At 46.9% G+C, this 21,865-nt stretch overlaps 1 protein-coding gene across 1 annotated transcript in view; it reads right to left on the bottom strand.

The window, feature by feature from the left end:
- Positions 1–21,865, bottom strand: part of LOC119159806 (calcium-activated chloride channel regulator 2-like) — a 665,495-nt gene that overhangs the window by 239,938 nt on the left and 403,692 nt on the right. Inside the window, exon 10 of the mRNA XM_075888302.1 lies at positions 9,578–9,760. Within this exon, the coding sequence (XP_075744417.1) occupies positions 9,578–9,760 (183 nt within the window). The remainder of the gene's footprint in view (positions 1–9,577; positions 9,761–21,865) is intronic.

Below are 21,865 nucleotides of genomic sequence, written 5' to 3'. Positions count from 1 at the left end.
AGTGAACTAACAAACTGGCTTACTTTTTTCAGTTAATTGCATTAGTAATTTCTTCAGCGGTTTCTTAGTTGCAGGTATCGATATCACTGCAAATATGTATTCTGGCACGCCGGATGTGTATTGCTACATCTTGACTTGTGCGAAAAAAACACAACTCTATATTCACTCGTGTGTGCGGATATCTACCGAACAATACATTTAAGATTATCCGTACATATTGATGAGTTGCAAGTGCGAGAACTGACTATCAGAAAAAAATTTGGCAGATCCCACGTATCTGGGAATCAACTTTATGCGAAGCACGCGGTGGGAAGGTGACCATCTTGTTTTGTTTTTTTATTGAGTGACACGTCATGAAATGACGCTGAATGTATGTAGAATTGTACACGCAGAGACATAAGGGGGTGACTACGAGAGCACCCAAACGTAAGCGGCTAGATAGATACGCTCAAAGTCGCCGTACTTCGCTAAGAATGCTTCGCATCTAATAACTATCCGCTGCAACAGCCGACAGTCTGTGGCTCACTCTCCAGTCAATTTGGTATTTTTCAGAGTTAAGATGTGGCTGCTTCAAAAAAATTTGCGCTCTTGCTAATATCCGCACGTCATTCGGTGCTCGAAAGCCGCTCGTCACTGTCGAATCAAGAAGCAATTGTTATTTGGAAAGAATGATCCCGACAATCTTGACTGTGCGACAAGTAAACATGAAGGCGAACGGCGCGTTCTTCGGATCGATAGTGGTTTTACAACCCAACATATTCGTTCTGGCGTGGGTAGTGAGTAGTGTACTCGGTTCGATATAGGAAGGTGGCGAGCTGGAATCCCGACAGAAGGCGTCCTTTATTTTCTGCCTTTTTTAATTTTTTTAATTTTTTTTGTAAATGCGCGTTATTTACTTATATTGTGAGTATTATTTATACTCGTCATCTTATCATATGTACATACTAGTCATCATCAGTCTGACCTGTGTTGTGGGGCAGAGGCTCGGCAAGTACAAGAAGTGTCTTCAAGCCAAAGCGCGATTGCCAACACTCTTCTGTCGATTCCGCATTTTAACGGTTCAAACCTTCTTAAAGTTTTTTAGTTTACCAGCGCGAAGATCAGAGTACGCATTTATCAGCAACCCTGACTCTTCTTTTTTGCACACTGGCCTCGATTTCATAACCCTCAGATATTTTTTGTTAAAAAGAAACTCGATTGCAGAAAAGTAGACATTAGCACGGTGATTGAAACTAATTTCTCGACCCTCAACATTACAATAGAGTACAATGAAATCTTCCCCCCACAAACCAAGTTGCAATCTCTAAGATTCCCCTACAATAAAAGATGACTTAGTACATGCAGAAACAAAAAATGCAATAGCTACAGTTGCTTCAGCCAACAATGAAAAGGCAGGCGTATATGAATTGCGTCTGATTTCCTAGGCTGATCTTTTTTCAGTGAGGCTTCCAGATTTCACTCCTATTTTGAAGCCGAGCTAGTAGCTATTATTTTAGCTCTTTGAAAAATTCCTACGACCAAGACCAGTGCAATCATCCTAACAGACTCACTTTCGGTGTGTGCAGCTCCGACAACCTAAGAACAATCTAGTGCCCTAGCAGCGTTCCACACATTAGCACAGCCGCATTTAAAACTCCTGAAATTAGTGTGTGTCTCAGGTCACGGCGGATTACAAATAAATGAATTGGCAGACGATCTGGCATGAGGATCACTTGATGGATCAGTAATTTCAGTACTTCCCGAGTTAGAATACCTATCAAGGGTTGGACATAGAAGATTCGCTATTTTTGCAGATAGTTTAGAAAATATCACAAAATGAACAGATTATCAGCCCCTCATATTTTCATGAAAAGCGCAGTGGAGTCAATCAAAAAAATGGAAATTATCATCTCCAGATTCAAGTGCCGTGTCCCCCCATTAAAGTTTTATTTACACAGAGCTGGTCTGACACTTTCTCCCCTTTGTCCGTTTTGCGGAGAATCAGAAACTATTGAACTTTATTTTTGCTCATGTCAGAACTATGCAGTAATTAGGAAAAGACTTCCAGATAGTCCTTTTGCGGAGCTAGGTTTATATTCAACCACATAAAATGTGCTAAATTTTGTTGCCTCTGTTTTGGGAAATTGCGACAGAGATGCATTTTATTCACAACTCTAAACGTTTTTCAACATAAAGCCTACGTTAACAGATACTCAAAAAAGCGGGTCGAGAAGTAATTTTCAAATCTGGATAAATTGCTTACATACAAAAGTAATCGGGTTTGGCAAAACCAGCTGTCTGGTCGGCTCCCAAAATCAAAGTATAGCTATTACTGTCTACTTTCTTGTTGATTTTTTTTCTCACTATCTGAATCTTTGGTTTCTTTCCTATTTCAATTACTGTCTTCATTCTACTACTTTTTTGCCCTTTTTTGTTGTAAGCAATAGTGTGGTTATTGTCCATATGAGACTATATGTTCTCTTGGCCAATCCCCCAGAGTCGGTATGAGCCATGGATTCTAGGCTACTAACAAACAAACAAACAGAAGTTGCCTTACAAGTAATAGAGAGTGCTTTCCGGTTATCTTCGACTACAAACCATCCCTGGAACTCCGCTCGGGTCACCGTCTGCGCAATCAGTCTATGGTCATGTCGCAAGACCACCACAACAACACGGCTCCATCCACCCCGCCTGCACCCCTGGGCATGTCTACTTGAACTGTCACCACCCCTAGAAAGATCCCCCAAAGTTCGCTGGCCTTCGTGGTGAAGACGTTGAAGACTGGTTGGATGAGTACGACCGTGTGATGGCGCTTAACTATTGGCATGATTTTGTGAAGCTGTCCCGCGTACCGTTTTATCTAACGGGGGTCGCTAAGACTTGCTTTTTCAAGCATCAGCTGGATTTCCCAGACTGGCATACTTTTAAGCAGTAGGTCTGTAAGATATTTGCCAACCCTTCTGTACGTGCAGACATAGTCAAACGGAAGCTTGCTGAACGTGTTCAGCACTCCGGCGAGTCCTATACATCGTACAATGAAGATGTCCTCGCCCTTTGCCATCACCTCGACAGCTCGATGGCGGAGCATGATCTCGTTGGCCACTTAATCAAGGGCATAGGCGCCGTCACATTTAACGCTCTATAAGCAAAGAACCCCACCACGGTCGCGGATATTATCAGTACGTGTGAGCAACTCAATGACCTTCAACGTTTACGTTTACAACCTGACACAGCAGATCTCAGGCCAACGCTGGACGGTGAGCTCCGTACGTTGATACGGTCCATGATCTTCGAGGAGCTGCACCCCCAGGCCACATCGTCGTCTTATGAGCTCCGCATGACGCCTTCTGCAGGCAGTCTCGGCAACATTGTAAGGGAGGATCTAGCATTCTTGATGTGTGAGAACGTCCTGAGCTCGCATACCATTCCAAAGCCAACGTACGCTCAGGTGGTTGCAGCGTCACCTTCTAAGCTATCACCGCAGTATGGGTCAACTATGCAGCCTTCGCTGAATGTCGTCGCCCCAAGGGCGACGCCTCTTCCTTTTCAAGCCTGGCGTCCGTCTCAACCAATTTGCTATTATTGCGGAATACGCGGCCACCTGTCACGGTTCTGTCGTCGACGTCAACAAGACGAAAGGCGTGACTATAGTGACTTCGAGAGGAATGAGTTTGCCCCTGCTCCACAACATCGCCACTCATACCAACTGTACGAACGCCACTCACCCTCTCCGCAGCACTTCTATGCAGCCAGTACCTTCCGCTCTTCGCGCCGTCGCTCCCCGTCGCCTATGCGCCGTTCCTCGTCACCACATCGTCCGGCTACCACGGCGTCTGATCATCGCCCGGAAAACTAAACAGTGCAGCTTCAGGAGGGAAAACTGCATTTTGCGGACTGCATCTGACTCCTTCGGAAAGCCCCTTTAATGTACTTTTAGTGTGTGTTGAGGGTATATGGACTGAAGCCTTGGTGAACACAGGTGCATAGCTCTCAGTTATTAGTGTGGACTTGTGTTCCCGTTTGCGCAAAGTGAAGACACCATATGATGGCCTGCGCCTTCACTGTGCTAATGCGGTTTTTGTTCAGCTTTCTGGTGTTTGCATAGCAAGAGTTCTTATTGAGGGCATCCTTCACCATATACAGCTCCTCGTTCTGTCATCCTGTACCAATGTGCTTGTTTTGGGATGGGACTTTCTCAACTCAACTTCAGCCGTGATTTCTTGCCATCAGAGGGTCATTCGCATGTCAGATACTGTGCTTTCGTCTGATAACGATGCTTATAGCCAGCACTTCGTCACTGCTGATGACTGTTTTATTCCTCCAGGTAATGAGCACATTCTTACCCTGACATCATTTGGGATCAGTACTAGTGATGTGTTCTTAGCACCGTATGGACGCTACATATCTGGTGTACTTACCATCGCTCCTAGCCTGGTGCGCTTTCGCGATCGCAGAGCATTAGTTACGGCAGTTAACCCTATTGCATTGCCTGTTGCACTGCCCCAAGGCACCAGTGTGGTTTGCTTCACAGATACCGCTCCACTTTCTCTGGTGCCCCTTCGCGCAGACTCGCCATCTTTCTCTATGAGTATTAATGACCATGCTAAAACGGCTGCTTTAACAGCCACAATAAATCCCAATCACACGTCAGTGCAAAAGCAAAAACTTTTGGTTATGGTTCAAAAACGCAGCGCTGCATTTCATGCCAGTTCCAAGCTTCTGGGTCGCACTTCTGTCACCGTGCATCGAATTGAAACGCAAGGCAATACAATCGTACGCCGTCGCCCATATCGAGTGTCGTCCGCAGAGCGGAAAATAATCGAGGACAATGTTGCTACTATGCTCAAACGAGATTTTATCCAGCCTTCGTCCAGCCCGTGGTCACCACCTGTAGTGTTAGTCCGAAAGAAGGATGGTTTGGTGCGATTCTGCGTCGATTATCGAGCCCTTCATAGGGTCACGCGCAAAGACGTCTACCCGATGCCACGAGCCGACGACGCACTTTACATTCTTCAAGGCGCAGAATTTTTCTCCAGCCTCGATTTACGGTCTCGTTATTGCAAATACTTATGAACAAAGCGACAAGAAAAAACTGCCTTTGCAACACCAGACGGGCTATATGAGTTCAACGTTATGCCATTTGGTTTATGTAACGCTCCTGCCACGTTTAAACGCATGATCGACCTAGATCTACGCGGTATAAAATGGAAAACATGCCACTGTTATCTAGATGACACCGTCATTTTCTCCTCTTCTTTTCGTCCGCATTTTGATCGTTCGGATGAGGTTTTGACGTTTATTTCTAATGCTGGACTTCATCTAAACACAAAAAATGCGATATCGCCCACAAGAACCTCAAGGTTTTGGGCCACCTTGTCAGCAAATATGGCGTTCATCCGGATCCTGACAAGCTTGCTGCCATGATACGCTTCCCTCGTCCAGAAAACCAGAAACACCTATGAAGTTTCCTGGGCCTGGCGTCCTACTTCCGCCGCTTCATCAGTCATTTTGCTGCCATCGCGTCGCCACTGAACAAGCTGCTGACATCCGGATCAAATTTCGCTTGGAACGACGACTGCGAGCGTGCCTTTCAAGCCCTCAAGAATGATTTAACGTCCGACCCTGTTCTGTGCCATTTCGATGAGAACGCACTTACATGTCTGCCTACCGACGCGAATGGCCATGGCATTGGTGCCGTTCTTCTACAGCGGGACGCCACTTCACGGGAAAGAGTTATTGCGTGTGCTAGTCGTGCTCTTACGGCTGCTGAACAGAACTAGTCCATAACTGAGCAGGAGTGCCCCGCTGTCGTTTGGGTCACACAAAAATTTCGACCGTATCTTTACGGACACCACTTCGCAGTCATCACAGACCACCACGCCTTGTGCTGGGTATCGTCACTGAGAAACTTGCCTGGTCCCCTCGGTTTTTGGATGCTTCGCCTACAAGAGTACAATTTTGACGTCATCTATAAGTCTGGCAAAAGACACCAAGATGCAAGTGCTCTCTCTCGCTGCCCCCTTCCACTGTCATCATCGAGTACGTCAGCTGATCGCTCGTCTCGTGGGCAAGGCACTGCGTCACCCCTCACATTATTATACCTTGCGGTTACTGACACGCAAGCTTCAAATCGCTACACCAAGTTCGTCACACGCCAGCGTGATTATCCATATTGCAATCGCATTATCCAACGCCTAAATGGCATATCACCTACTCCTAATGCTAGATTGAGCCAACAACTAGGCAATTTAAGCTCAATTACAATGTGCTCCATCGTTACGTTTACACTACTGATGAAAACCGCTGCGTTCCAGTACTTGCGCGTTCTCTACGTCGTCAAGTCCTCGAAGCCTTTCATGACGACCCAGCTGCAGGCTACTTGGGATTTCAAAAAATACAAAGCCACATCAAAACCGTTTCTTCTGGCAGGGCATCTCTACCTTTGTGGCCAAGTACTTTGCATCTTGTCATCTGTGCCAACGGCGGAAGCGACCGACTTCGTCTCCTGCTGGCCTTCTGCAACTCACCTCGTGTCCCGAGATTCCTTTCGCCATCGTTGTTATAGACCTACTCGGACCTCTCCTCATCATGTCAGCAGGCAATCGTTGGATTGTGGCTTCTGTCGATCACCTGACACGGTACGCAGAGACTGCTGCACTACGCACAAGTTCTGCTTCAGACGTCGCAGACTTCTATCTCAACGCCATTGTATTGCATCACGGTGCACCTCACGTCCTTCTGAGTGATCGTGGCAAAACGTTTCTATCCACTATAATAGAAACGTTACTTACCACTTGTGGCACAGTACATAAGACGACGTCAGCCTACCACCCCCGAACTAATGGGCTGAGAGAGAAATTTCATCGGACACTAACAGACATGCTGTCTATGTACATCGCACCAAACCATCGCAATTGGGATAGGATTTTGCATTTTGTGACGTTTGCCCATAACACCGCTGTTCAAAAACTACTGGCTACTCGCCTTTCCACATCATGTACGGCCGTTCACCGACATTCACCATCGACGTCTCTTTCCTAATTGTGCCAACTGACGCCTCGGCAACCGTATCAGAGCAGTTCATAACAATGCTCGAGGAATGTCGGCAACGGGCTCACCTTAATACAGAAGCCGAACAGCAAGTTCGCAAGCAATGCTACGACAGCTTTCATCGCAACGTCTCCTTCCGTCCGGGAGATGAAGTGTTGCTTTGGACGCTCATTCATACCCCAGGATTGTGTGACAAGTTTCAGTCATGCTTAATTGGACCCTATACAATTAATTAACAAACGTCCCGGGTGAACTATTGCGTCACTCCGACCGACCTTTCTTCGGATCGTAGCGGTCGTGGTTCGGAGATTGTCCATGTATCGCGTCTGAAGCCATTTGTTCGACGTTCCGTTTCCGTCTAAGATGCATCCGGGCTGGCCGCTCACGCGGGGGAGGAAGAGAAGTGTGGGCATTTTTCATACGTGTCATCTTATCATATGTACATACTCAACAACATCAGTATGACCTGTGTTGCGGGGCAGAGTCTCGCCAAGTAAAAGAAGTATCTTGCAATATATTTATTTATGGTGAACGGGCACTCCCGTTTTAACCCTGTGAAGCCATTTTGCGAAGAGTACTGGGAAGGTGCCACTCCAGCGTCCAGTACCTGCGCCATACTGGGCCCATAATCAGGCATGGCGCTAGACTCTGGTATACAGTGGCGGTGGTTTTATTGCGATAGCACTTATGTGAACACTTTCGGCTGGATCTTGCCATCGGCGTCGGCGTCGGTGTCATGCATCGTATATGTATACGTATCTATATATATGAAAACGCAAGAAAGAAAAAATCCAGAAAAAAATGGTCTCGTATCTGCATGTTATCTGCAAATGTCGTCGAAAGACGTCATGCGTGTGGAGAGAGTGAAGAAAACATTTATTTGATGTTCTGCGTGAGAAATTCGGTGAATTGTACTCTGGAGGCGCTGTGGAGGCGCCACGAGCATGCAGCGGAGGCGAACGAGTGCATCAAGTCACGTCACACTTTAGACATGATCACCATCTGGCAGGTTTTTTGGAAACCATAGCGCGTGGCTCTTATACGGGTGTGCGCGCCCGTCTCAGAGGTGATAAGGTGTAGAACACAATGCGAAAGATAGGTGCCACCACCACTTAGTCTTAGCAAAGCGTTGGAAACACTCACCTTTTCGTGCAAGCGTGGCATGGTCAGCGCAGTGTGATAAGCGTTACCGTCCTATAGATTACTTATGTATGCTTTTTGTAGTAAAAGGCGCACATGCAGAATATATACAAGTTGTTATGGGGCCCCAGGCGTGCGCAATAATTGCTTTTTAATTGGCAACGGCACAAGTATGAACGCTAAATCTTGAGCAACGATGGTTGGCGCTGCAGATGGGGTTGGCTGCTTCAAGTACTCGGTGCCGTTAAGAGTGGACAAACAGAGAAATGTACAGACAGACAGACAGACAGACAGACAGACAGACAGACAGACCAAAATTTCTGCGCCGAAGGTCCCCAAGAAAGACTATCGTCTTCAAAACACTGTTGTCAAACGATGGTATAGAATACATGTCAGTGTTAAGAAAAACCTGAAATAGGCAGCGTTGACCACCCGACGAATGGAAATAATAAATTTCAGGGTCCCTGCAGAAATCCAACCCAAACATTCTGCGTGGGGTCAAGCATTCTACCACTGAGCTAAGCCAGGTCTCGGAACTACTTTTCAAATAGACGCTAATCTTCGTGAAACATCAATAGTGGTGGATGTGCTGGCTATTCAATTATATAAACATTACATATGTTCTCCTTTCATACAGCCGTCACGTCGAGATAACGTCGATTGTGGTGAGGTGCTATGCGTTGTAATAGATTTAAGTAGCAGTGTGAAGGGCCAGCATCTTCGCGAGCATCAGCGCTTCATATCAGCTTCTGGTGTTGCTAAAAAATATTTCTGACATCTTTGTGTGAGCACAAAACTGGTTATATAACATCAACTTTTCAACATATATCTCTGCGCGGAACATGTGTTCATATATTTAGCGCCATTTCATGATGTGTCACCCAATAAAAAAGTGCAACATGGTCACCTTTCCTCCACGTGTTTCGCATAAATTTGATTCCCTGATACGTGGGATGTGCCCAATATTTTTGTTTTGATTTACGAGCACGTGTCACGCTGATATCTATTCATGTCGAGAGGCTTTGGCGTTCTCTTTTACAGCTGAAATTGCACCCGTCTTGTGTGCTCCCCTTTGTCCGTGTTTCTTCGTGAAGCCGAAATGTGTGCTACATATTAGTCTACTGTTTCTGGTGTATTTAATGACCACGTTGCTGTCAGTATTTTTACGCAACTCTAAAGAACTGGTTGCATAGAAATTATGCGACTCTTCCACATCTCAGTGCGTGCAACATTTGTGCACAGCTTTAGCGTCGTTTCATAACGTCTCGCTCAATGAAAAGTTCAGCACAGCCACTTTCTCTCCACATGATACGCATAACGTCGATTCTCGTTGTACATTGGACCTGACTAATTTGCGTTTTCGCACACAAAGAGCAAATACCACAGGAAACAAGCGATTGGCACTCACCCAAGCACTGTCTATGACGAGCTTACTTCTTTGAAGGCTTGCCTTGTAGGAGCCCAGCAAGCGCTCGCCTGATGGACTCACCACTTCCAAGTGCTGCGAAGAGCTCACAAACTGCGTAGAACGACCTAGCTCTTCATCAAGGGGCACGTCAAATGATGTAGCGTTGACAAACTCACTGAACAGCTGTGCCAGAAGAGAAAAACATATGCACATTTAAAAATACATAATACTCAAGCTAACTTGCTGCGGTAAGTATTCGCAACATGTCCTCTCTGCGTAAAATGGTTTCATGCCAGAAAAACAGAAATATTCTGTGTGCTTAAATACTTGTGTAGGGTAAAAGAACGTATAGACGGCGTAATTTTCAATCATTATTGTTCTCATAGAGAAAAAAATTGACAGGTGTTAATATCTACTCCGCTGTGTATGATTAAAGAAGGTGGTGGACATGGGGCTTGTTTCAAAGCAGTACCAAAGTCCTCGGGCCAGCTGCCCCAAGCGTGACTTCCCGTCATCTCCAACATTTTTTATGGGGTACGGTTTGTCACCTGCACCGCCTGTCTTTGTCTCGTCTGTGCGCTTCACCTTTGGGGCAGTGGCTACGAGCGGGCCCCTTTGGTATGTGCGGAAGGCCGGTTGTGTGCTACAGGAGCGACTGCCGTGAATTCCTCCTGCATGGTCGCCTCACAGTCCCCGCGCGTGTGCCACGTGCGTCTGCCACGTGCGTCTGCCACGTGCGTGAAGGGATATTTGTCTTGTGTTGTGCTCTCCATGAGTGGTTGGTTCCCCGAAGTGACATTCCGCCCCTATCTTCGGAACTGCATGGTAAGGCAGCGGGAGCAGCCCGCCAGAAGCATACAAGAGAGAGTCGCGAGAAGAGTCGTCGTTCGGACGTTACTGTCTGACATGTTGCAAATAAACGTCTTGTTAAGTTTTACTCTACTCCGGTCCCTTTGCCTCAGCTTTTGGAGGTTCATCATCTTCAACGAGCACATGTCATGGAATGACCAGGTAAACGCGGTTACGCTGAAATTGGCTAAGTCTGTAGGACTAATTAGCCGTCATCGACACATACTACCAGCTAAAATAAAGAAATTACTTTACGATGCGCTTTTTAATTCCCACTTATGTTACTGCTTCCTGGTATGGGGTAAAACTACAGCCCTTAATATGTCAAAACTGAGCATGTTACAAAAGAAAATGGTTCGACCTATTTCAAATGCTCCCTTTCTAGAACAAACCGCCCCTGTTTTTAAACAGCATCAAATTGTGAAAACATCAGATCTCTATACTTACAAATTGCTGTGCTGCTACAAAAAGGCAGCACTATGAAAATCGGACACACTTCTTAAACTCGCGAACCTTACACAAAACGCAATTTCTTATTATGTCCGATATCAACCGCCTTGGCACGTTCCATTCTCAAGCACACACTATGAAACACAACGCACCCAACACATCGTCCCAAAAACGTTGAACTATTTCGAAACGCAAGGAACAGATGTTTTAATCCACACAAAAAAACGAAATTAGAAGTATGTTCACATAACAAACTTGCCTTTTCCAATATTGGAGTATACACGTGTTTCGCAAGTTTCGTGTTTTCCTTTTTCCTTCATTATTCATCTAATGTATATATATATATATATATATATATATATATATATATATATATATATATATATATATATATAAATCATATGCACATGCATATCAGTACATAACTGCGCATTGTACATTTTAATGTACTTGAAGTGCCTAATATATTTCTTTCCATTTTTTTGTTTTTTCTTCTTCTGTGGCTTTGTTTTACTGTTTGTTTTGTTTTTTGTCCTTGTTTTCTTTTCGTTTTTTTTTCGTTTTTTTTCTTGTTATTTATCCTTAGCAAGTGTATAATTAGGTACAATTGACCTTGTAGTGCACCTGCACTCGTAGTGAATGCACTCTGATATCAATTTGTAACTGTTTAGCGACTATTAATATGCATTTTTCCCCACTTTCATCAGGTGCTGTACCCTGTGGTTTCGCCGCCGATGGGTGGCTAGGGTTTGTCAAGCTGTCATTGGACAGCTTTTTTCCCAGCCACCTTTTTTCACCGTAAATGTTTTTGTTTTTGGTGAAAATAAAGTTATTTGATTGATTGATTCGATTGATTGATTGATCGATTGATTGATTGAATGATTGATTGATTGATTGATTGATTGATTGATTGATTGATTGATTGATTGATTGATTGATTGATTGATTGATTGATTGATCGATTGATTGATTGAACGTCCCCGTGGCCTGCGGAATGACGACCACCACCCAGCTCCACGCTACCTACTGGGTCCACTGCGGCCACCAACGCGGCTCGTAACAACTGGATGGCAGCGACGGGATTCTGCTCACGCTAAGTCGCAACAAGCTCGGGCCAGCATCGGGATCGTCTCCGCCGAGATCATGGCTGCAGGGTGTTGTGAGTGCTTGACTTTTCTTCACTGAGATTTTACCCGGCTTTATCTAGAGTTTTGTAGGAAAGGTGGTAAATTTGCATAACTACTTTACGTTGACCTGTGCATGGGAACGTAGCGTCCTAGTAGTAGTGAAGTTAGCAGCACTTGCAGCAACCATGAATCTGAAGGCACTAAAAAAACCACTTTCGCTAGAGTTAGCTAAAAGTTTGGGTTTGGATGTTCGTGAACAAATGAGAAAGCCAGAGATTATCCAGGCTTTTGAGAACATTAACGCAGACGACGACGAGTTCTCAGAGTGTCTAGAGCTGATAGACAAACGTGAAAGGCGCAAAGCTGAAGACAGAAATGAGAGGCTCATAAGCGAAGCAGCAGAAAGAGATCTTGAGATGAAGTGCCTTGAAATCGAGCTGCTCACGGTTCGAGGTAGTTGTGAAAGTAGCCACGTGTCTAGCGGAGTAGAACGGAAGTCGTTCAAGATGAAAGACCTAATGCAACCTTACCGCTCCGGAGAAGACATGGGTCTGTTCTTGAAAAATTTCGAGCGCTTATGCGAGAAGGCAGGTGTTACCAAAACGATCTGGCCGCAGTGCTTGCTTACCCTACTACCCTATGAGGCTGCCGAGGTAATTGCCCGCTTGACAAAAGAGGAAGCAGATGATTACGACCAAGTTAAGTCGAGCCTGCCAAAGAGGTATAGATTTTCAGCGGAAGCATTCAGCCAGAAGTTCCGGAACGCCGTAAAGCAGAAAGACGAGTCGTAAGCTGATTTCGCATACAAGTTAATGTCTAATATGAAGGAGTGGCTCAAAGAAGCTAAGGTGCTCGAGCATAAAGAGAAAATCGCGGAGTGCTTCGGACTCGAGCAGTTTTACCGTCGTTTGCCCCAAGGCGTGAGGCTCTGGGTGCAAGAGAGGGAGGAGGTAACCACTGTGTCGAGGGCCGTGAAGCTAGCGGAGGATTTTGTTTGCCGCCGCGCGCTTGATAGAAGAGAAATTCCCCAGCGGAAGGGCCAGATCAAAAAGGCAAATGGGTGGAGGGGACAATCAGTCCAAGAGAATTGAGAGCGCAAAACTGATCCCGAAAATCAGCGGGAGGTAAATAATGAGACCACGGTTGAGGAAAAGCACGGAAATAGTGTGTTTGAAAAGAGGCGACCACTTGTGTGATATAAATGCCACAAGCCAGGTCACATTGCGGCTGCCTGAAAGAGTGCAAATGTTGTTTGCCTCTCAGTCAACAGCGAGGGTGAAAAGATGCGACTGCTGGAGCCATATATCAGAGAGCTGATAGTAAATGGAAAAGAGTGTCGCGTGCTGCGGGATTCGGCAGCGACAATGGACGCGTTCCATCCCTCGTATGTTGAAGCTGAACATTTCACAGGAGAGTGCGCTTGGATTAAACAAGCAGTGGAATCATCAAGCGTATGCCTTCCGATTGCTAAGGTATGTATCGAGGGCCCCTTTGGCGCATAGCACACAGAGGCTGCGGTATCTGCTTATTTGCCAATGCAGTATGCATACTTGTTTTCAAACAGATCTGATTGGTTGCTAGGACAGAAGAACCTAGCGTACGGGGAGGAGGTTGCGTGCACGCTCCCTCGCTCAAAGGCACGAGAACTCGCAACTAGAGCCGCACCGCTCGATGTTCACCCGATAATCACCGAGAAAGCCGGGGATGGAGAGCCCGCGAACATGGTAGACACGATTACCACACCAAGCACTGATCAAGTGAGCGATGAAGGCGCGGATGAAAACGAGGAAGACCCTCTTAAGTCTGGAAGTGTCTGTGAGGAATGGATTACTCCTGCATCTAGTAGCCTGCAGACTTTGCTGGGAGTGGATCGATCGTCCCTGATAGCGCAGCAAAGAGCAGACCTCACTTTTCAAAATATAAGGAGTCAGAGTAACGACGGTATTTCAAAGAAAAACGTGATGTACCAAAACAGGGCCGGGAAACTTTATCGTAAGTACCTAGATCGCAGGCGGGTGCAGTTTGATCAGTTAGCAGTACCGGAACGTTACTGCCATTAACTTTTACACTTAGCTCACGGTAGCTCATGATCGGGTCACTTGAGGTTCAAAGAAACGAAGGATCGCCTGCTGCAGAAATATTTGGCGGGGTGTTTCCGGGAAATAGGGAATTTTGTCAAAACCTGCGACACCTGCCAGCGTGTAGGAAACCCAGGGGATAAGGTTCGTGCCCTAATGAAGCTCGTGCTGGTGATCACTGAGTCTTTTCGTCGACTCGTGATCGACACAGTAGGGTCTCTTTAAACAAGAACAATCGGTTACCGTCATGTCTTAACAGTAATTTGTCCCGCACCTAAGTTTCCTGAGGCAGTGCCTTTAAAGCAACTGAGCTCGGTAGAAGTAATAAACGCGCTGTTTTCTATTTTCGCACGCATGGGTTCTCCTGCTGAAATACAGTCCGATCAAGGGACTGTTTTCATGAGCGCACTGACTACAACTTTCTTAGAGAAACGTGGAATCCGAATAATCTACAGCTCGGTGTATCAACCCCACTCAATACCAGTAGAAAAGTTACAATCGGTAATGAAATGCGTCCTTCGAGCACTCTGCTTCGAGCGCAAAGTCGACTGAGATGTGTGCTTGCCAGCAACCATGTTTGCGCTCAGGACTGCACCTCGTGAAGCCACTGAATTTACCCCGACAGAATTGGTCTACGGTCGCTCTCTGCGATCCCCACTCCGTATTCTTCGTGAGCCATGGGACGGTCGAGCGGAGGACCCTACAGTGGTTGAATGTGTGCTAACTCTGCTAGAGAGGTTGCATAGAGCACAGGAGCTGGCAGGGGATGAGATGACAAAGGCACAGGCTCGGGCCACACACTACTACAACAGGTCGGCAAGATCACGCCGGTTCGAAGCTGGAGATCAAGTAATGCGGCTGAAACCTTCACAAAAGAATAAGCAAGATATCCAATGGGAAGGTCCGGCTGAAGTCGTTCAAAAGCTGTCCGACACAAACTATTTGGTAAGGGTGCCAGGTAGAGGTAAGACGCAGCAGATCTACCACAGCAATCTGCTCAAACCGTATCGAGAGAGAGAGAGAGAGAGATTGTCGTAAACATAGCGGTAAACGTGCCTGAAGAGCCACCACTAGATTTCCCCTTTTCGGGAGCGGAAGGAAAGAAGGATAACGCTGGTTAAACACTCAAGGCCATGGTTGAGGTAGCTGAGCTCACAGATAACGAGAAGCGTGACCTAGAAAGCCTCCTGATAAAATATGAGGACATGTTCTCGGAGAAACTGGGCCAAACAAATTTGGAAGTGCATGACATAGAGCTTACGGCTACTCAGCCCGTGCGGTCAAAGGCGTATCAAGTGTCGCGGTGTCAGCGCGCCATTATTGAGGCCGAGATTAAAAGAATGCTCGAGCTTGATGTGATTGAAGCTTGTGAAAGCGATTATACATATCCGCTTATATTGGCGGAGGTCCCTGGAAAGATTCGCGACTATGCATTGATTACCACAGGTTAAATCTTATAACGAAGGATCAGACCTACCCTATACCAAATATGGATGAAAGAATTGAAGCAGTAAGCAGAGCTATGTACATCTCTACCTTCGACCTCGTTCGGGGTTATTGGCAGGTGCCCCTGACCGAAAGGGCCAGCAGATATGCGGTGTTTATTTCTCCCATAGGAACACACCGCCCTAAGGTGTGTAGCTTTGGCTTAAAGAGTGCCACCTACTGTTTCGCGGCTCTCATGGACAAAGTATTGCGGAGTTTAGAGGGGTTTGCCCTGCCTTATCTTGATGATGTAGCAGTATTTTCAGGGTCATGGTCAGAATATCTCACCCACTTGCGAGCAGTGCTTCGATGTTTCCGCGAAGCAGGTCTGACCGTGAAGCTCGAAAGTGCCAACTTGGCTGAACAGAGGTTACTTACCTGGGTCACATAGTCGGGCAAGGCCACCGCAGACTTTCCGATGTCAAAGTGGCGGCAGTTAATAATTTTCCGCAGCCTCGGACAAAAACGGATGTGCGGACGTTCCTAGGATTGGCAGGGTTACATTACCAGCTATACATTCTCCGTTATTCAGAGCTTGCCAGCCCGCTTACTGACGCTCTTAGAGAAACCGAACCTCAGATCCTCGAGTGGGACGAAAAGAAAGCGAGGGCATTCTTAGCGTTGAAAAATGCGCTCGTGAGCCAACCTGTACTTCAAGCCCCCGACTACGCAGACCCATCGTGGTTCAGTGCGATGCAAGTGACCGCGGCACGGGCGTCGTATTGTGTAAGAGAAATGACAAACGACGCAGAGAGGAACATCCCGTGCTATATGCAAGCCGCAAACTAGCATTAAGGGAGGACGCGTATAGCGCTTCCTCCCTTATATAGTATATAGTATATAGTATAGCGCTTCAGAGAAAGAATGTGCCTGTGTTGTATGGGCGGTTCAGAAGCGCGCATCCTATCTCGTGGGATCAGATTTTATTATCGAGACGGACCACTGTCCCCTCACGAGCTTCCAAACGATGTCGCCTAAAAACGGCCGGCTACTTGGCTGGAGCTTGCTATCGCAACAATACTCTTTCGAAATTCATTACAAGAGAGGCAAATTGAATGGCAACGCTGACGGCTTAAGTCGTTGTTTCTAGGGATCTTGATGGCGTCTTGTAATCTGGCTTGGGTATTTAGGTTCCATTTTTGTGTTGTGTGACTGGTTACAATTGCATTTTTGTACTTGTGCTTTATCACAACACGTGGCCCCACCGTGGTGGTCTAGTGGCTAAGGTACTCGGCTGCTGACCCGCAAGTCGCGGGTTCAAATCCTGGCTGCGGCGGCTGCATTTCCGATGGAGGCGGAAATGTTGTAGGCCCGTGTGCTCAGATTTGGGTGCACGTTAAAGAACCCCAGGTGATCGAAATTTCCGGAGCCTTCTACTACGGCGTCTCTCATAATCAAATGGTGGTTTTGGGACGTTAAACCCCACAAATCAATCAATCAATCAATTATCACAACACGTGTTTGTGAATTTGAGCAGCCTATTTCAGGTTGAGTTCTAGGAATTGCTGCTGCTATAGTAATGAAAAGCAGGTCGTTTTGGATGAAGTAAAAGCCTGGTGGGTCTCAGGAAGAGAGTATAGGCGCTTGCCTGCTTGGCGGTTGTGTTTCTCGCATGGTGGACACAGGTGCTGTCTTCAGAGAAGGAATGTTGGCCAGCAGAGCGGGAGTCTTTCTCCGTTTTTTGGACGACGCTACCGGAGGCTCGAGATCACCGGGGGTGGCAGAGGAATGCAGCAGAGCCGCATCGAGGTGTCCACGGCTTCAGCACACCAGCATTGTCTTTATCGACCTCTGCCCACAAAGGTGGATGACCTTTCTAAATCGAGGTTACGCCGGCCGCCGGGGAAGCTGTTACAAAGCAGTAACGAAGTCCTTTGGGCCAGCTGCCCTCAAGCGTGACTTCCCGTCATCTCGAACATTCTTTTATGGGGTACGGGTTGTCACCTGCACCGGCTGTCCTTGTCTCGTCTGTGCGCTTCGCCTGTAAGGCAGTGGCTATGAGCGGGCCGCTCTGGAATGTGCGGAAGGTCGGTTGTGTGCTACAGGAGCGACTGCCGTGAATTCCTCTTGCGTGGTCGCCTCCCAGTCCCCGCGCGTGTGCCACATGCGTCTGCCACGTGCGTGAAGCGATACTTGTCTTGTGTTGAGATCTCCATGCGTGGTTGGTTCCCCGAAGTGACATTCCACCCCTATCTTCGGAACTGCACGGCGAGGCAGCGGGAGCAGCCCAGTAGAAGGAAACAGGAGAGAGTCGCAAGACGAGTCGTCGTTCAGACGTTACTGTCCGACATGTTGCAAATAAACGTCTTGTTAAGTTTTCCTCTACACCGGTCCCTTTGCTTCAGCTTTCTGGAGTTCTGAACGTTTCCGTGGCCTGCGGAATGACGACCACCACCCAGCTCCACGCTACCTACCGGGTCCGCTGCGGCCACCGACGCGGCTCGTAACAGGCTTGTCTAAGGGAGAAAAATATGACTACGACCTGCGATCGCTGCCCGCGCTTTTAGTTAGCCTTTCTACTGGACGAACTAGTTTCCAGTTATCAGGACTCCTTCCAATAAAACACCATCATTTCGTCTTCATCGAACACCAGCTGGTCTTCATGCTGAAACTACTGGAACTCATTCGCCAGACAGCGTGACTACCTTACCAGATGACTGATTCTGAATTATGTCAGGCTCCGAATCAGTTCCAATGAGTTGCGGAACTCTAGCAGCGAGATCTTCTCATATTTAGGGGTAAAAACTTCAACGGAGTGGGATGGAAACGCTTGTGTTAAGGATGGGGGGGGGGGGGGTTAAAGAGTTAGTAAAAGCTACGGTTCCTCGATAGGGTGGACCCGCTCTTTGAAGGGGTAAGTGTCGCCTTCTGATCCGCGTCCGCCATTCTGCTACCCCTGTCTCGGCGTGGCTGATGAGTGAGACACTTGCGCAACGTTTTCTCGTGCAAAATGCCCGATTGTTGCGTGTCGCAGTGCATAAATTACTCGCGAGATGGCTACAAGATGTTAAGTTTCCTGAAAGATTCGAAAAGGCGACTCTTGTGACTCGTAAAGATGGAGTGCGACAAGTGGTGACCCACGGACCGTTCGTGTTTGGGCAACTTAAGTTAATCCAGTTCAGTATTTCGAGAAATAAACCTTATAGCACTGTCACACGGGCACTCTCAGTCATGATCAAGCCTGGTATAGTGACTCTCTTACGCCAGGTGCATAAGAGCACCAATCCATGTAAATAAATTTGATCCGCGATTGGGTTTAATTGCGATCACCAGTGCATCCCGTGCAATACACGTTCATGTACATGCTGTGTACATGCGTATCATACTCATTCATTTTAGATAGCACAAAATGCGTTGTTCTTATTCGATTATTATACACAAGCTGCAATGGCGCGAAGATGTGCGCCTACGTTGTGTGTTTGTTGCTACCGGTGCCTTCAACTACTTCTTTTAGGGGCAAAGCCACTTACGACGATGGTTGTATGTCCCGTGCTATTGTAGTCGTTGTAATCGTAGTAGGCAGTTTCATTGCATTGCAAGTCAATAAAACGGTGTCACAGCTTATCTCCAGAGTGAATGATAAAGAGAGGGGCGAAGTGTGGGTCAGTTCGTTCATGTTTCGGTCCTTCCGTCCGTATGTGCATCCGCCCGTCCATCTGTGCGTTCGTCCGTCTACCCGTCCGTGTGCCTGTCCACCTGTGCGTTCATCGGTGCGTCCGTCCATGCGTCCATCTGCACATTCATGCGTTCGTCAATCGCTGCGTTTGTCCTACATTCGTCCGTGCGTCTGTTCATGCACCTGTCCGTCTGTACGCCCGTCTTTGCATCCGTCCAACCATCCATCTGATCGTCCGTGAGTTTGTCTGTCCCTGCGTTCATCTGTCTGTACGACCGTTGCTGCGTTCGTCCGTCCATGCGTCCATTCGTCTTTCCGTGCGTCTGTGCGTCCATCCGCTCGTCCGTCCATACTATGCTGTGCTCCGGGTATATGCTGGACGTACGGACTCAAGGACGGACGCATGAATGAACTTACAGATGAACGGACACACAGATGTACGCATGAACGGACGCACGAACGAACGCATGGACGGAAACAAGAACGAACAGATGAACGGAAGCACTGACGGACGCTTCGCCCCACGCATCATCCTTCACTCCGTATTTGTGCTGTGATAGAAGAACATAAACTTTATTTGTCGAATGCTGTGATATTTCTTTTTCTTTGCATTAGAGCAAAAATTTTTTTATTCTTCTTTTCCAGCTAGCTGGCACACAGCAAGCTGTTTTTACACTTTTGTGGAAGGTACACAACACACAGACACATTGAAAGGTTACTCTGCATAGGTGCGTGTGTTTCACATCTTTAACCTATGTAAGTAGTCACCAACTAGTCGAAAAATACGCTTTATCAAGGTGTTAGCGCGACTGGTATCGACAGTATTTTTATTCTGCGAACACCTCCAGCAGATAATGTCGCTTTAAAAATGAAAACTAGAGATTAGATATCTAAGACGTTGACACTCCCGATGCGAAAACTTTGTACGTTCTTATGTTGTTTGAGTACCACAGGTTTTGACGCAACAAATTTTGTATGCAGCCACGAAACACGCGTTGGCTGGTCATCGTGGCTATAGGCAGCTTGCCTATAGACTACATGGTTGTATCCACCCTCCAAGGTTGCGGATAGGACGAGTAGTGCGTTTCGCACTGAATACATTCGGGTAACTTGGATATGGGGAAGCTTTCTCCCCATTTGCGCCGTAAAGATCTCCCTATGCGTAGGTACTACATAGGAACACGTGTTAAGTTGTTTATCCCCAGAAAAGCCTGTTGCTTATGGCGCGTGTATTATCCATGAAGTTTGTATGTGCGCGAATGGTGTCCTGCGGGCGAGGTGTGCATGATCTCGTACTCGTGTCAGGCTGTCGCCCTCTGCCTCTTACAGTTTTTATGACCATCGAATGTTTCGAGATTCCTGGTTGCGTTGTTGCCTTATTTGAAGATATTCGCAATTTCCAAAGTCAGTGACGTAGGCGAACTCTTTGCATGTGGATATGCACCTAAAATAAGTAGTGGATCTGATCAAGGCAAGCTTGTGTCCTGGATTCCGGGCCATGTGTATACATGTGAACACGCTGCTGAATTAGTGCTGGCGTAGTAGCACGGTGGACTGTTGGGGGTCGAATCCCGCGTACACTATGCAGTCCCATCACTGACAAACATACGTCCTTAACATGAACGAAAGCAGCCTTTCTACTTCAAACATTAATTCTCCATGAAGATGTATCCTTGTCACTGTATGTCCAGACGCTGGCAGTTTAGCGTAACCAGCAGTTGTAATTATTTAAGGTTAGTAGCTGGAATCTAAGGACCTGCTCACTTTTCGTTTCTTTTTTTTAGTGGAAGCATTGACACTTCCATTAGATTTAGTTCCCGTGCCCTGGATTTTTCGCATTACAATCACAGACACGGGCCGGATAGCTATAGCGTAGTCACACGAGTACTTTTTCTAGCGATCAGGGTTGGCCTGGACTGGATTTCTCGATCACGATGTACAATCATTGCTGCTACTCGGGCTCGAACTACCGGGTCGAGTTTGGCACAGCGGTCATTCAAATCGCGATACCGGAGCTAAATTACAGTGCGCAGATAGTTATTAATAATGACCATGAATCCGCACACAATACAGATCGAGCCTGATCACCATAACATTTGCCTGTGTCACACCCGTACGACGACAACGCAGTGCTTTCGTTCATGCCAATTAGCCTAACACTGATACGTAACGACAAGATAACGCATTTGGTGCCGTTTTGAAAAGCTCTCTAAGTGGTAGACCGAAGTGAAAACAAGCATGGACGTTAAGTGACGGCACAGCAGGGCTACACATCTCGTCGGCTGATCGCGTACACACCACACCGTCCGCCAGTAACATCAACATATCTCGCATGCCAACTCCAAAAAGACAGCAACAAGCTTGCCTAAGGATAAAATGGCATCGCACATGTTCCTAGGCAGTACCTGTACTGCCTAGGAAATTCACCTGTATGCTTGTACAGTTGCGTTTGCCTACGATACGCTGTGTCACCTGTTATTGATCATTTTCGGTAATGTTGAGCAAAATTCTTGTCCCACAACAGAAATTCTGGCAGCCCTGAGAAAGCTGGAACAAAACCAATGTAGCATCCGTACCAAGTTGAATGAACTAAAGAACACGCAACTCGAACACAGCAAAATGCTCACAGATATTAGCAGCCGACTAACCGCTCTAGAAATCACTCGCCCAAAAATTATTCTTG

This window comes from Rhipicephalus microplus, chromosome 3 (assembly GCF_043290135.1).
Source record: "Rhipicephalus microplus isolate Deutch F79 chromosome 3, USDA_Rmic, whole genome shotgun sequence".
Classification (NCBI taxonomy): Eukaryota; Metazoa; Arthropoda; class Arachnida; order Ixodida; family Ixodidae; genus Rhipicephalus; species Rhipicephalus microplus.
The sequence above is the reverse complement of the archived record's forward strand: the minus strand, read 5'-3'. Positions and strand labels throughout refer to the sequence as shown.